The 17,146-nt window shown below is 43.6% G+C and overlaps 1 protein-coding gene across 2 annotated transcripts in view; it reads right to left on the minus strand.

The window, feature by feature from the left end:
• LOC122944463 (MOB-like protein phocein) overlaps positions 1–17,146 on the minus strand; it is a 216,513-nt gene that overhangs the window by 141,795 nt on the left and 57,572 nt on the right. For both annotated transcript variants that reach the window (XM_044302746.1, XM_044302747.1), the window contains exon 2: positions 1,210–1,272. In XM_044302746.1, the coding sequence (XP_044158681.1) occupies positions 1,210–1,272 (63 nt within the window). The remainder of the gene's footprint in view (positions 1–1,209; positions 1,273–17,146) is intronic.

A 17,146-nucleotide genomic window follows, 5' to 3' on the forward strand; every position in this document is an offset into this window, starting at 1 on the left:
GCGGACCAGCCGTATGCGGGCCGCAATACGGCCACACAACAGCCGTGTGCATGAGGCCTTACACTGATAGATGGCAACACTGGACGCCTTTGCACAGCAGCACGATGGTTAAGAAAGGGAGCCCCCTCCCTCTGTTAACCCCATTGGATGCTGCTGACTGTGGCATCTAAGGGGTTGCAGAATACATACAGCTAACACTCGCTTCTGATAGCCGCCGTCATCACATACAGCAGGGTGACTGCAACGGAGGGGGTACAGCCAGCACGGAGGGAGCACAAATGGGGCACAAGCCGGCACAGAAGAGGCACCGCTGGACACATCAGGGGGCATAGATTGGGCTACGAATCAGCTGATGCCCGAGTGCAGATCACAGCCTGAAACTGGCATTTTTACACTACCACGATCCGGTTGGTTAGTCTGGACAACCTAACCAAATCGGATCGATCACTGGCAAGGGACTGCTCTAATTGGTCCCTTGCCAGCATTACTGCACTCTGCACTGTCCGTGACAGCAGCAGAAGCTTTAATCCAAGCTGCCATAATGTTTATGTAAGTGCTATCTGCACGGGCTATGTGCAGATAGCACATATATAGCCGTATTGCAGTTGTGAAGGGGTTAAGGAGTATACTCTGGGGCATCAGGATAATTACAACTTGTAATTATTCATTTTCAAGATACTCCTCAGTGGCTGTGTTAGATATATCACCTGGCTCTCTTATATACAGACCAAGTTAACTTACAAAATTTTAAAAGGATCAAATATTACGTTTTGTAAAGGTTTTTATAATATAGTCAGTACGGATGAAATACTAATAACTAATGTTTCTATAATGTATTGTAAAAAAAAAAAAAAAAAAAACTTAAATTCATCAAGAAATAAAAATAGAAATATGAATGGGGGGCTTCTCCCAGGATACATTGCAGTACTGGCACCCCACAAACATGGTCAATATAATAAACCAAATAATTAAAATATTAAAAATTTAGACCAGAGTCAAGAAAATCTTCAAATATTTCACACAAGTGCTTAGCACTTACCATATTTTTCACCCCATAAGACGCATCTGTGCTCTGTGCAAACCTGCCATTACTTGATCAATAAATAATAAAATAAATAAAAGTATGTGTCTCCTACAATGTGAAATGCCATCAGCATCCAAAAACATGTAATAGGTTTATTAGACCACTATTTATCAATCTTGCATTACCTGTTGAACAGCCAGTGTACTGTCCATTTCCTCAAAAGATTCATCTGGCCAGTTGTAGAAATCCTAGAAACAAAATAATGCAAAATAAAATATTTAAAAAATAAATAAAATCACACAAAAAGAGAAGCATGTTCTAGGTTTAGATTCTTCTAGGTGATTTCTTGAATTAACACACCACCATATTCCTTGATATCTTACATGTACTATACAAATTAAAGAAACCTGCTGCTCCCTTTCACCAGCCATTACAGGTTATAAAGAAGCTAAATATTATATTATTCAATGCTATTTCTAACAGCAAATTTAGAAAGATAGCTGTCCCTTTCATCATTTTATCTTACAAATCTTGAAATGAATAACTTTTAAACGGGTTGTCTGGGCTTTGAATATTTAGGATTTATCCTCAGGATAGGTCATCAATATCAGATCGGCAAGGTTCCGACTCCCAGCTGTATGAGGAGACTGTGTGCCCAGTAGGCACGTGCAGTCTCCCTTCTCTATTTCTGTTCACCTCAGTGGTGAACAGGGAGAAAGAAGGGAGACAGCACGTGCACACTGTCTCCTCATACAGCTGACTGGCTGGGGTGCTGGGTGTCGGAACCTCGCCGATCTGCTATTGATAACCTATCCTGAGGATAGGTCATCAATATTAAAAGCCGAGACAATACCTTAAAGTGATCCATTTCAAGATTGCCAAGATAAAATAATGATGAAAGGGACAGCTATATTTCTAAATTTGCTGTTAGAAATAGCATTGAAGAATAATCAACTTCTGATATTGATGACCTATCCTCAGGATAGGTCATCAATACTAACAGCTTGGACAACCCTTTTCATTTAAATTTAAAAACAAAATACTGTCCTTCTGTATCAGACAAATCAAGTTATTAAGCCTCCGAATAGATAAGTATAGTGCTGAAGTTAGAGGAAGATGATATCTGCAGGACAATGCACATAATAGTATGTGTGGAATTGTGATAACAGCTCTAGTGTTCTCTTGAAAGGACTAGATACAGATGCCCACAGAAGTTAAAGGGGTTGTCCCACTTCAGCAAATGGCATTTATCATGTACACAAAGTTGATACAAGGCACTTACTAATGAATTGTCCATATTTGCCTCCTTTGATTCATTTCACTATCACATTATACACTGCTTTTATCCATGGGTTATCATCATCCTGCAATCCAGCAGCAGTGGCCGTACATACGCACTATAGGAGAAAGCTTTTTCCTACAGTGTGCAAGCAAGACCAATCCAACAGGATTGCAGGGTAGTCATAACCCATGAATACAGACAGTGTATAATGTGATTACCTATTGATTAGTGATGATCTATCCTTTAGATAGATCATCAGCATCTGATTGGCAGGACACCCGCTGATAGAGAATGCAGTGCCGCTCGCAGTAGTGTCGCGGCCTTGTTGCAGTTTCCCACAGGACTAGTGATGTGACGACTGTTATGACTGGCCTGGGCATGGCTCAGCCCCGTTCAAAAGGGCTGAGTCATACCGAAGCGAGTGAAATAGCAGTGAAGTTACTATGCCTGAGGGAAACCGCGAGAAGGCCGCGGCGCTACTGTTAGCACCACTGCCTTCTCAAACAGCTGATCTGCGGGGTTCCCAGGTGTCTGACCCCCCCCAAAAAAGATAGATCATAAGTAATGAAAAGGCATCAAACTTATTTAACTTTGTATACATGATAAATGTCATTTGTTCAAGTAAAACAAGCCCCTTTAAAAGTTAAAATTAAAACTTTGGCAGCCCTTGCAAATGGTCTAAAATAGAAAGAAAAAGAAATACAATTTCTATGGGTAGAACTGGGCAATTTGGCCTAAATTTAAATTTTGATTATTTTCTATACTTAAATTCTATTCTCCAAGTATCTTATTTTTAACTGCTGAACAAGCTAAAGAAATGCCAATACAGTTGTTTACAGCTGGTTTGTTTTTTATGTATTTGTTCATAGAATAGGAAATACAATTGTCTTCTAATATACAGTGCATACACTCCTCAACACTGAAATTGCAACACCAAGAAGAGAAAGTCATGGAATTATGGAAATCACAGGATCTATAGACATGTTAATGTCTGGAAAATTATTTTTAAAAACGGAAAGTAATAGGGGTCATTTACCAAACTGGTGAAAAGTAGAACTAGCTTAGTTGCCTATAGCAACCAGATTCCACCTGTCATTTTTGACAGCTCATTTGGAAAATGAAAGGTGAAATCTGATAGGTTGCTATGAGCAACTAAGCCAGTTATACTTTACACCAGTTTGATAAATAACTCCATAAGTTTTTAAAACATTAAATTTATTTAGTGTTGGGTATGACCACCACGAGCAGAAATACAGTCACTTAAATGCCTTGGCAGGTTATCAAACAAGGCGATTAAGGGTTGTCTGGGTAATGTTCTGCCAGCTCCTTTTGCCATTGCCAACCAATAACACCTAAGATGTGCTTGATTGGGAGACAAGTCCAGGGACCCTGCAAGCCAAGAAGGCCTGCAGGCTGCTCATAGTAGCACGAGCAACATAGGGCCTGGCATAACCATGTTGACAAAAGGTTCTTGGGACACTTTGGAGAAATCGCGTACGACCAAATCTGTGCAACATCAAGCTGTTAGTGAACCTGAAATGAAGACTAGAAAAGAACGGCTACCATACATTATGCCACTTCACAACATAATCCCAGGAGTGGGGCCACTGTGACTTTCCCTTGTGAAGGCCTCTACACCATGTTGCCCACGTGGTCACCAGACGAATTTCCAGCTGTCATTGCGTCCAAGACGAAAGCAGAACTCGTCACTTAAGAGGAAAAACCTCAATTCCAGCCTCCACTGACATCCTGCTGTGCATCATGATAGTCTTTGAGAGCAGTGTCATGGGGTCAATGGTACACCTTGTGCACACACTTTCTGATGGTTTGTGTGGACACAGTCACCCATTCTTATAATAAGACGATCAGTCCATGGAGAGGTTCACCTCTATGCACTGCTTTCTGTTATTCCAGTTAGTCACTGTCTCCCAAACGCCAAGACACACAGGGTGTGGCTGAATGCCGATGCAGTCAGACATGTAAGCCCTAAGCTCCACTCCATAGTGCTATAAAATAGTATACCCCCCAACTCACAATGGGGAAGAAAAGAGTTGGGGAGGTCCCCAGAACTGGTACGAAAGCTCCGGGAGCCCAGTACTCTCAAACTTCGGACTCCTACCTACACTGCAGCGCAGACCACGAGGCATCCAAGATGGAGCCGCTCCGATCTGGTATATAGTTGCTAGAATGTCTAGAGGATGATCATTCACCATGGCTGCTAGTTCAGGAGCCCGCCTTGACACTAGACTCACATCTGGGGGCCTTCAGATAGATGGGTCCCAGCAGTCACTTTCTAGCAAAGACTCTCACCTGTACACTTCAGCTGGTGTACACCACGATACCCCAGTGAATGTACTGCACTAGCACCTTGAATATGCACCCATACCTTTCCCTTTGGGCGATTCTGTCTCCCAGGTTAGCTCCCCTACGGTCTCCACCATTAGAAAATTGCCTCAGGTCTGTAAGGCCTAGTAAACCTCTGGAGGGTCACCCCTCATCACAATCTGTACTCCCCAATCAGCAGGTCTTGATGTCTCACTGATTTTGCACTCCTGTTCCCCATCAGAGCACTGGTCAACATTCTCTTTGGACTCTAATGGTTCTAAGCTCTCTCAATGTACCCCCACTTAACTGGTGGTCCCATATATAACAACTGCCCACGAAGCAGGACTTTAGGGCCCTCATCTCAGAAGTAACAGATGCCTTTAAGGAAGAATTAGTCGCAGTAAGCCAAGATGTACAACATGTGGTCCTCAGTCTTCATCAACTGGAAGAAGATCATGCTTCTTGATCAGTGATTAGTTCTCTTCCAGCACAAACATCTTCTCATACCCACCAACTTTGTGACCTACAAAGCCATGTTGAAAAGCTGGACAATAGAGACTGTCAACATAACACGGGGACGCAAGAGAATATGTCCGCTCTATCTTTCTTACCTTCAACACTATTTTGAACTGTCCTCTGAGCCACCCTATTCTGATAGACCGTGCCAATAGAGGGAGCACCAAGAGACGTGCTAGGTGAATGACTTCAGTCTAAAAGAGGAGATTATGGATAAACCACATTCTGTACAACACTTAGACTACCAGGGACCTAGTGCCTTTATTTCAAGACCTGTCCTGGATAATCCTCCAGAAGGAGAGCTCTAAAACCACTACTAGATTCTCTGTAAACATATGATGCCTTGTAGATAGATTTACCCTTCAGCCTTTCTGAAGTCGAAACCCCTTCCTCCGATCCCGTGGACTTGGACCTCTGTAGGATCCCATAAGAGACATCTGCAACCTTCTACTGCTGAGTGTTGACAGTGTCTTCTACTTGGGCGGTTTGCTAATAAGGATGCTACTTTAGTTTGTGGTTGTTCCAATTTTTTCTCTTTCTTCCCTAAGCAGGAATATGTTTCCTTGGGGTGTATACTCCTTGTTCCATTTTTTTTTTCTATGGAGTCCTGGAGGGAAGACACTGGTTTTCTGTCCTGGTTGCATGACTTCCACTAGTATTCCCACTAGGAGTCCTTTTTACTCTGTTCAGCCGACATAGATTAGCTGTTTATTTGTTTCTTTTCACCCCATTTTTGCAACTGGTTTCCACAGACATAAAAGGGCATTAGTATTACCATGCCTTTAACCTGTACAATACCAGCGCCGTATATGTATGACACTGGGAAATGTGTTTCAAATCCCAGCGCTGTACAGCAACAGCGCGCTGATCAGGTGGGTGCAGGAGCTGATAGCCAGACCCCTGCTGTATGCGCCGGCATTTGTGATAACACAGATGCAGGCGCATTAAGCCTCGCAATGCCATGGTGAGCGCTGACCGTGGCTTGTGTGGGGATCTGATGGCTGGGAAGGCAGCCCAATGCCTTCCATGTAAGCCTTTGAGATCCAGTCTGGATCTCACAGACAAGCAGGTTGAAGTGTATTACACTGGAAATACACTTATAGTCAATGCATTACAATACACATGTATTCTGATGCATTGTACAGGGGAATAGACCCCCAAAAGTTAAAGTCCCAGAGTGGGTCAAAAAATTAAGTTATAGTTAATTTTTTTATTGTGTAAAACTTTTAAGTTTTAAATAAAATAAAAAAATTTTTTGCAAAATTAAATTTTAAAATGTAGACCGTTCCTCCATATCGAAAGACAAAAAAAATAAATAAAAATATCATGTGAATGCCGTAAAAAAATTTAAACAGTAACAAAAAAAAGCCATTTTCTGGTCACCTTGGCTTAAAGTGTAATACCAAGTGATCAAAAAGAAGTATGTAGCCCAAAATGGTACCAAGCAGTCATCTCATCCCGCAAAAAATGTCCAAAATATTAAAAAAATATAGCAACACAAAAACAGATTTTATTTTGTTAAAAAAAAATGCTTTTACGGTGTAAAAAATAAAAATAGACGTATTGGGTACCGCCGCGTCCGTAACAACGTGTTCTAATGAATGCTGTAAGTAAAAAAGTGATCAAAAAGTCATATGTACCCCAAAATGGTACCAGTCATCTCATATCGCAAAAAAACGAACTCCCACATAAGACCATCACAAATTTTTTTTTAAAAATCCAAGCCATCAAAATCTGCGCTGCAAAAGCCAAATGGCACTCCTTCCCTTCTGAATCCAGCCATGTGCTCCACAGCAGTTTACCACCACATATTGCGTGTTGCCGTATTCAGGAGAAAATGCGTAACAAATTATGGGGTGCTTCTTCTCCTGTTACTCCTTGTGAAGATGAAAAATTTGGGGCTAAAGCAACATTTTATTGGAAGAAATTAAACTTTTCATTTTCACAGCCAAGTGTTTCCAAATTCAGTAAAACGCTTAGCGGGTCAAAGTGCTCAGTACTAGGGTTGCTGTGATACCCAATCGATACTTTTATCGATACCGGGATTTGACATTTATCAATACTAGGCTGCGCTAATGCAGTCTACTATCAGAGAACATGGAGGTGCGGCACTTGAGGGGTTAACCGCCACTGATCGCAGCAATATTAAGTATAAATCACCCAATATTACATATAAAATATAGAAACAATAAATGAACAACATGTTACATATCGCCATATCCAAAAAGTCCAAAGTATTAATATAAAAAAAATATATATCTATTATATATACCGTATTTTTCGCCCTATTTCGTATTTTTCGCCCTTTCGCCCCCCCCCCCCCCCCCAAATGGGGGAAGAAAGTTAGTGCGTCTTATGAGGTGAATATAGGTGTAAACATGGGGTAAAAAAAGAATATCCGGCGCTTACGATGAGTGAATTGTACCTGCAGCGCTCGCAGTGCTCACATGTCTGGCGGGCGTCACTTGTACTTTGCAGGAGCGATGCGGTCTGTTCATGGGCGGGTGTTCATGGGCTGCTGCAGATTGTGATCGGGGCTGGTCGGCTCTGAGGGCTTTTGGTGGTATGGGCCGGCCAGCCTCAGTAAGTGCTGGATGGTCTGCCCGAAGCGCTGGTATAGAGGAGGAAATGGAGCGCAGGAGCAGGAAGACGAGGGGCGGAGCTGACGTGTGACAGGTAAGTCTGCTCCGCCCTTCATCCCAGTCGTCAAGCTGCCTGCGCTCAGAGGTACGGTACCTGTATGCAATGTTTAATCAGAGGCTGTGTTTAGCACTTTTTCTTCCCCACATTTAAAATTCTCCTGGCTGCATGCAGAAAGACATCCCTAAAGAAAAGCACTGTTAATAAAGTGCCACCCATAATAATAAAGTGGTGTGCCCTGCCAGAAAGACATCACTAAGGACCCCACTGTTAATAAAGTGCCCCCCTCCTAATAAAGTGGGCACTTTATTAACAGTGGGGTCCTTAGGGATGTCTTTCTGCATGCAGCCAGGAGCATTTTAAATGTGAAGTGGGGGGAAGGAAACGTGCTAAACACCGATCTTGACAGCCCCCCCTCCTAATAAAGTGTCCCCCTTCTAATAAAGTGCCCCCCCCCTCCTAATAAAGTGACCTCACTCCTAATAAAAAGTGACCCCCCCAAATAAAGTGACCCCCTTATTTACGGCGTCATGCAGACATCCGTGAAGCACTGTCCGTGATATCCCAGCCTGCCGTCCTGAGTGCACGAAGCGCATGGCAGCATTGGTTATTAATGCTGCTGGTTACTACTGTTAATGTTTACAGTGTTAAAATATTGGTCTGTTATTTTATTAAAAGTTTTGACACACCTTTTGTCCCCAAAATTTTTTTTCCCTATTTTCACCCTCTAAAACCAGGTGCGTCTTAAGGGCCGGTGCGTCTTATAGGGCGAAAAATACGGTACATACATATCTATCCATCCATCCTATGGATTTTGAGGGGTTTTTTTTGCGTAGTACCGAATGGTAGAGCATCGAAATACTTTATGGTATCGAAATCGAATCAAAATTTTGGTATCGCAACAACCCTACTCAGTACACCCCTTAATATATTCTTTGATGGGTGTTGTTTCCAAAATGGGGTCACTTTTTGAGGGTTTTCCCTGTAGGGGTACATCATGGTGTTACTTTCCTTCTTCCCACTGCCACATGCCAATAGAGAAGTTTACCACCACATATGGGCTATTTCCGTAAACTGCAGAATCAGAGTAATGTACATGGAGGTTTATTATGCTGTTAACCCTTGCTGTGTTGCAAGAAAACTACTGATTAACAAAAAAAATTAAATGTTCCTTTAGTTTTTGTGGAACACCTCAAGGGTTAAAGTTTGTAACATCAGTTTTGAATAATTTGAGGGGTGTAGTTTCTAAAATAGGGTAATTTATGGGTGGTTTCCATTACGCAAGCCCCTCAAAATCATTTTATAACTGAATTGGTGCTTTAACCTCTTCCAGACACAGGCATACACCCTGATGTCCTGGTACTTAAGGACACAGGGCGTACCTGTACGTCCTGTGTATTTCTGATCACCGCCGCATGGTGGGCGGTGATCGGAACAAGGTGCCTGCTCAAATCATTGCCTTCCCGAGGCACCTGCGCTGCCTTCCGGTGACGAGGCTGTGAGATCCAGCCCCCTGGATCTCACAGGTCGGAAGCTGTATGAGTAAGGCCTTATGCACACGACCGTTGTTGGGTTCCGTGTCCGTTGTTCCGTTTCCTGTGATTTTCTGCGGACTCATTGACTTTCAATGTGTCCGTTGAAAACTTGGAAAATGCACCGTGTGTCATCCGCGTCCGTGCTTCCAGTCAGTCTGCAAAATCTTTTCCAGACTAAGATAAATGGCCGACTTTTCCTGCTTGCCTTAAGAGTAAGGATTACTCTGTCTGAAAGACCCCGTCTTCTGAGTGATTCACTCTCAGGATCCAGACAGTCAGACTGTAGATCTGTGGATTTGGATGGTTTATTGGACCCTCAGAGAGCATGTCCTCCCGGAAGGGTATTATCTAAGGTTCTTCCAACGCCTACTGTCTCAGCATTGAGAACCAGCTTCTCTTTGGCCAGCGGGGAGCTACTAAGATTACTGTTGTGGTTTCCTTCTGTAATTTCTGCATTATGCGAGGAATCAGCGGAAATGCATAGACTAGGTCCCATACCCATCTTATTGAAAGGGCATCTACAGCCCATGGTCTGTATCTTGGATTTAGTGAAATATGTCTCGTTTAATGTCCATTCTCCTAGCTATATTGTCCTTCGGCTTAAGAAGTCCACCTCTGGGTGCTCTGACCCCTTTAGGTGGACCGTTAAGGAGAGAACGTTCTCTTCTGCACTGGAAAATCTTTTTCCTACCACCACCAGCTGGACGGACTTTGTGCGACCCTGATGTTTCAGATATGCTAATGTCACAATATTGTCCAAGAGGATTTTCAGATGCCCGTTTTTTTTTTTTTTTATAGGTCTATAGCTTCTGTAAGAGTCATAAGGACTGCATACAGTTCTCTGTAATTTGAAGATCTCTTTCTTTTATGCTGTTTGGCCAGTCTCCCTGGAAAAACTGGCTGCCTACCTTTGCACCCCAACCTGAAGCGCTGGCGTCTGTTATGATCTGAGCTTCTGAAATCCTGAGCCGTTCTGTACCTTGAAGCAGGTTTTTTGCTTCCTTCCACCAGTCTAGGTCTATTTTGACCACTAGTGGCACCCGTATTATACTGTTTAAGGATAACAGTTTTCTGTCCCATGTCTGCATGGTTCTTGTCTGGGCCTGACTCCATGGCACGGATTTTATACATGAGGTTAAGTTCCCCCAACATGCTCATTGCCTTCCGGATGGAACAACTGAGTTTTCTGAAACTAAAAGCATCTTATCTTGAGTGTTCGTTGTCCTGGGGTAGAAAGATTCTGTATCCCAGAGGACCTAACTCTACGCCTAGGAACCTTATTTTTGAAGATGGGGAGTATAGCCGCCCTCTGCCGGGTCCGATAGTCCGGTCACAGCCATAGCCGCCCTCTGCCGGGTCCGGTCACAGCCATAGCCGCCCTCTGCCGGGTCCGATAGTCCAGTCACAGCCATAGCCGCCCTCTGCCGGGTCCGATAGTCCAGTCACAGCCATAGCCGCCCTCTGCCGGGTCCGATAGTCCAGTCACAGCCATAGCCGCCCTCTGCCGGGTCCGATAGTCCGGTCACAGCCATAGCCACCCTCTGCCGGGTCCGATAGTCCGGTCACAGCCATAGCCACCCTCTGCCGGGTCCGATAGTCCGGTCACAGCCATAGCCGCCCTCTGCCGGGTCAGATAGTCCTGTCACAGTCACCATCAGGTGACGCCCCTCTTCAGGACTAAGGTCCTCATACACATTAGATGCCAGTGGCTGCACCCATGGACTCCTGTCTGCTTCCCTTGCATTATGTTAAATGGTCATGTGATGCAAGGGAAGCAGATCTCCACTGTGGCCAGTAATTGTCTTGGTGGCACTGCAGTCTAACGTTTTCATAGAGAAACCCAAGACAAGCAGCGGAGGTCGGGAAGCAAATGAGCCGGGACCCAGCCCCTAGGGATTACCAACGTGAATCTGGCTAGTCTGACAGGTCATAGGAATGAGTGCACAACCCCTTTTAACTGCGTGGGCTGTAACCTAGAAAACCCCATGCTCCTAGTCCTAAGCATCCCAGCTATATTATATGCATTTTAAATTTGCCAACTAAAAATGTCATTTGGCTCCTAAATTTTTCAGGTTAGGAGCCAATGGCTCCTTGATATTTTTTTTGTCTGGAGCCCTGCCATCCTAAATCTGAGAGGGTACGTATATATACACACTTCTGTGGTCCGGGAGGTTTCTTCTTTTGAGCTGCCAATTATTAGGAAATTGTCTAGGTAAGGGATGATATGGTTTCCCTTCCTGCATAGAAAGGCAATCATCTCCACCACCAACTTGGTGAATGTTATTAGGGCCGATGAGATACTGAAGGGGAGAGCCAAGTACTGAAAATGGTGAAGGAATCCCCTGGGGTCTCTTACTGCAAATCTTAGATATTTATGGGAGGCCTGGTGAATTGGTATGTGATATTAGGCATCCTTTAGATCCACTGACATCATAAAGGCACCTTTAGGAATCAGCAGAATCGTAGAGGCAATTGACTCCATTTTGAACCCAATAATTTTGTTCAGAGGCTTTAGATTTATTATTGTGCGGAAGGTATTTTTATTTATTTTTTTACTAAAAAGAGACCCGAATAAAACCCCTTCTCGGAGTCTGGTACCTCTATGACTACACCTGATCTAATTAAGTCCTGAATTCCCTGCCAGATTTTTGCCTGTATTCCAATGTTGTGGGTTATAACTAAAAGCTTTTCTGGAGGCGTTGAAGCAAATTCTATTCTGTATCCCTGGGCTATGATGTTTAGGGCCCATGGATTTGACATAACCAGATTCAACTGGTTTAGAAAATTCTTCAACCTGCCTCCCATTCTGGCGTCATTGTTCGTTGCATTGTTTATTCTGGGGATTAAGGATGAATATTCTACCCCTTCTGCCCTTTGGGTAGCTCCAATACCCCTTTCCTCTGTAGGGTTTAGATTGTGAAGGGAACTGACGAATATCTTTTTTGTTTCTTTCCTCTCCGGAAATCTCTTCTTTTTGTCGGCCGCTTTCTCCAGTATCTTATCTAACACTGGGCCAAAAACAAACTCACCCGAAAAGGCAATAGAGCACAGTTTCGCCTTGGAGGCTTTATCCTCTGACCACGCTTTCATCCATAAAGCTCTTCTGGCCGCATTAGAAAGGGCTGCTTTGCGTTCCATTGGATCGCTTAACTGTGATGAATCTTCAAAAGGTAAGGCAGTATTTTTTTTTATTTTTTTACTAACTTTACCACCTGAATATCAATTTTGGGACTCAAACTAATCTGTTCCTGAACTCTTTTAGATACCCCAAGCCTTTTTTCTGGTTCTATCCACTCATCCAGGATCATATCCTTGATATTCTCGTTAATGGGAAATACTTTAGTTCTTTTGGTGCTGAAATCCCCAAACATCTCATCTTGTACCGTACGAGGCTTAGGAATATCCTCTATACCCATGGTTGATCTTACTGCTTTCAGTAACTCATCCATTTCATCCGAGGAAAAAAAGTATTTATCATCCTCTACTATTTCACCTTCTGAGAGAAGGTCTTCCTCAAGTACTCGTCTGGAGTTAGAGGTATCCTCATCAATGTCCACTGGGTCAGAGGAGGATTGAATGGATAATCTCTGTTTCTTAGCAGGCGGGATAGGCTTACTGGGTGTTGTCAGTGAGGCTAGGGAAGACTTAATCTCTTCTCAGATAAAAGACTTGATTTCAGAAAGGATAGATGGTTGCTCCTATTTTAAGGCTGCATTCATACGTCCGTGGAACACAGACCGCGAGATACCGGACTGGCATCCTGCTTAGTGCAGGAGCGCACGGCGTCATTGGTTGCTATGATGCCAAGCTATTCCTGCTGCAGCCGCAGTACAGTAATACACTCTTATAGATCATGCGCCGTGCGCTCCTGCACTAAGCAGGATGCCAGTCCAGTATCTCACGGTTCGTGTTCCACGGACGTGTGAATGTAGCCTTAAGACGTCAGAAATGCAGCCTTCGCACAACTTTTTTATAGTTATCAGGCAGTCTCTTGGCACAAGTAGCACACTTTAGAAATCTTGACTTAGACCTTGTGCCCCTTGCTCCCTTAAGGAACAGAGAAGAGCAAATATCAGATTTTAGACAATAGATCAAAATCATAAGGAGAACCATACTCCCCATAGGGGAGCTCATGGTAGGTGCAGCCGGAGAGGGGTCAGAGCCCTCCCAACACGATGCTGGAGCCTCAAGAGCTGACATAGTGGCGGTGATGCTATGCCCAGAGCTGCATGAGCACCACCTTTTAAGATGTGAATGGCATCAGACGTCATCCAGGAGAGTCTCCTGCTATGGGTCCTGGTTCCGCCTCCCCCACCAGCCGGCCGATAAGATCAGTGGGACGCCGTGCTACACAGCTTGCGCGTCCATCCCACTTGGATCCAGCATCAGTGGTCTGCTTCCTACCCACAGTGGAAGGAAGACCGTGATAGAAGGAGCTCAGGTCCCACCATGAACCGACCTAGCCTTAGCCCTTGCTGCGGGAAGGAAGCAGGTGATGTAGGCAACTTTTTTGCCAATATTCACCTCCCCATAGGGAGGACTCTCTCTGTGTGCTAACCCGGTAGTGGCAGGAAAAACACGGAAGGGGAGGAGGGGTGGGGCAATTTAAACTTTGTGCATTCCTGTCCCTACAGAGGTCAAGGGTCAGCTCTCATTGTAGAAGTCATGGTGGATGGATTGGAAAATTGTGAATTTTTCAAATTTGTTGGTACATTTTGGATTATTTTATGGAAAAAGGTGAATAATATCAACTCAAATTTACCATGGTCATGAAGTACAATGTGTCACGAGAAAATCTAAGAATGGCTTGGATAAGTAAAAACGTTCCAAAGTTATTAGCACAAAGTGACGCATGTAAGATTTGCAAAAACATCAGCCTGGGATTTAAGGTGAAAAGTGGTTTGGTACAGAAAGGGTTAATGTTTTATCTAATTATTGTTGGTCGTATTGTTAACGTTAATTGGTCTATTACTGTAGTTTCTCTTTTCTTCCTTCCACATCCTCTGTCCAGCTCTAGTGCTATTGAGTAGGGGGCCTCAGATTGGCTATTTCTGCTTCTGTGATCGGCTATCCCTTTCACTCAGTCAATATGGCTAGGATTAGGTCTTTAAATGTCAAGGGTCTTAACCCAAATATTAAGAGACTTACTACTCTGTAGGAACTTCGTAGATTTAAAGCTGATATTGTCTATTTACAGGAGACCCACCTGACCTGCTCTGGTTCCTTCACATTTGCAAAGCATTGGTTTCCTAGAGCCTACACGGCCTCTGCCAGTTCTAAGTCTGCGGGAGTTACAATTTTGATAACCAGATCTTGTCCACTCCAGGATGACAAGGTAGACGCTGACCCCATGGGACAGTACCTCATTTTGCAAGGTACCCTGTATGGCGTTCAACTGCAGCTATGCAGTGTCAACGCTTCTAACTCGGCCAGCTTAGTTTCCTACCCTTCTGGCTTTCTACTATTTCTTCGGTCCGAGGAGCGATTCAACTAATAGGAGGGGATTTTAATGATCAATTTCTTAGAAAGTTTCGATAGGCTTTCTACATCTTCAGATCTTCCTCCCCCCAGTCAAGTCAAACTCTTGTCTAGAGGTTTCCATAGACTTATTCGTACACGTTCCCTCTATGACCTTTGGAGGGTAGACAATGTGTCTCTTTCCTGTCAATACACTTTTTATTCTCCCCCTCATTTTACCCACTCTAGTATAGATTATTTCTTATAGGATGTTTTGGCTGTCAAGACCTTTGTGCCAAGTTGCGTACAATCCTGTCCCACTACTTTGAGCGCCTACCGCTCCTATCTTATAGGAGGCCCGCAAGGTGGTATTTTGACAAAAAAAAAAAAAAACAGACAAGTATAGAGAATGCACACGTTCTCCATGAGCGGCAAAACAAATTCCATCCTCTTGACCTACGAAACTGCTATTAAGACAAATCATTGAACCGAGATCCTGCCTTAAATTATTAATGTTTTCCACAACTAAGAAGCTGATCCGGAACACTAGACAACACAACTTTACGTATGGTAACAAACCTCAAACTCCTAGCTCGAATCATTCCACGCTTATTAAGCATATTTCACATGGGCACGTTTTCTGCGCCGGTGCAATGCGTGAGGTGAACGCATTGCACCCGCACTGAATCTGGACCCATTTATTTCTATGGGGCTGTGCACACGAGCGGTGATTTTCACACATGGTTGCTAGGAGATTATTGGGATGGGGACCCGATCATTATTATTTTCCATTATAACATGGTTATAAGGGAAAATAATATCATTCTCAATACAAAACGCTTAGTAATTTTTAGTTTATTTTGGGAAAAAGGACGCTTTTTTGTTTTACTTGAAACTAATTTTTTTATTATAAAACAATCAATTATATATTTTATTTTTTATTATAAATATATATCTATTCATTATATTATATATTACCATGGAGTGAGCTGAAAACGTTGCTGTTACCACATGGGTTAATAAAATGCCCTCTGTTTTTCACGGATATTTGAGTGCTGACTTGGCCCTTTTTTGCACATATCTAACAAGACCAGGTCCGTGGTCTGCTTCAAGGTATTGCACTAGCTTTTATTTGTGTGCTGCTCTAAAAAAAAATAATAATAAATGATATATTAAAGGAAACCTGTCACCATGATTTTGCGCATAGAGCTGGGGACATGGGCTGCTAGATGGTCATTAGCACATCTGCAGTACCCAGGTCCCATAGCTCTCTGCGCTTTTATTCTATAAAAAAAAAACTGTTTTGAGTGATATGCAAATTACCTGATACGAGTCCTGTAGCCGGAGATGAGTCAAGCGGAAAGGAGCCCAGCACCGCCGCGCGTCCTCCGAATCTCCTCCTTGCCGGCTGACGTCACAGAGCTGGAGCGCCGAAATCTCGCGATGCGTGAGCTAGCGCATGCGTAGTTCGTTCCCTGTGCTAGCTCGCGCATCGCGAGATTTCGGAACTGCAGCTCTATGACGTCAGCCGGCAGGAGGAGATTCGGAGGACGCGGGGCGGTGCTGGGCTCCTTTCTGCTTGACTCATCTCCGGCTACATGACTCATCAGGTAATTTTCATATTACTCAAAACTGTTTTTTAACACAATAAAAGCGCAGAGAGCTATGGGACCTGGGTACTGCAGATGTGCAAGTGGCCATCTAGCAGCCCATGTCCCCAGCTCTATGCGCAAAATCATGGTGACAGGTTTCCTTTAAATAAAAGTGTGGCAGCACCAATGTAAAGGAGATAGCACCCGCTCTATGTCCAGGGTTGTCACTGCTTACCCAAAGTATGTAGATGGAAACGGACAGCACATCCAATAGAAAATTGCAAAAATGTATTCAGCCACAGTGGCACAGTGAGGCGACATTTCGGCTCAAAACAGAGCCTTTCTCAAGCATCAAAACATAGGTATACACGATTAGAGGGTGGATCAATCAATTGATATAATCAATATAGAACATTTTTGTGAAAACATGATTGCTATTAAATAAAATAAAAAATATACATAATGTGAATAGTGTTACAACACTGGATATAAAATATAATCATAATTACATCAATTTAAAAACAGGAGGAGCAAGCAATGGGAAAAATGAAATACCACACGTGGACAGTGTATTACTCTATGTCCGCCATAGCCAACATTGGCGTCTACCTCTGAACAGTGCGCAGGCGTCAGGATGCGTCTCAGCAGAATGACATCTCGCTACGTGTAAGACAGGCGTACCGCCCAAGTCGAGCGTAGCGAAACAAGACTCAGTCAGTACTCCAATGCGCATGCCCACATAAAAGGTGAGGGCTGAAGCGCCATATTGGAAGCT

The sequence above is a fragment of the Bufo gargarizans genome, chromosome 8, assembly GCF_014858855.1.
Source record: "Bufo gargarizans isolate SCDJY-AF-19 chromosome 8, ASM1485885v1, whole genome shotgun sequence".
NCBI lineage: Eukaryota > Metazoa > Chordata > Amphibia > Anura > Bufonidae > Bufo > Bufo gargarizans.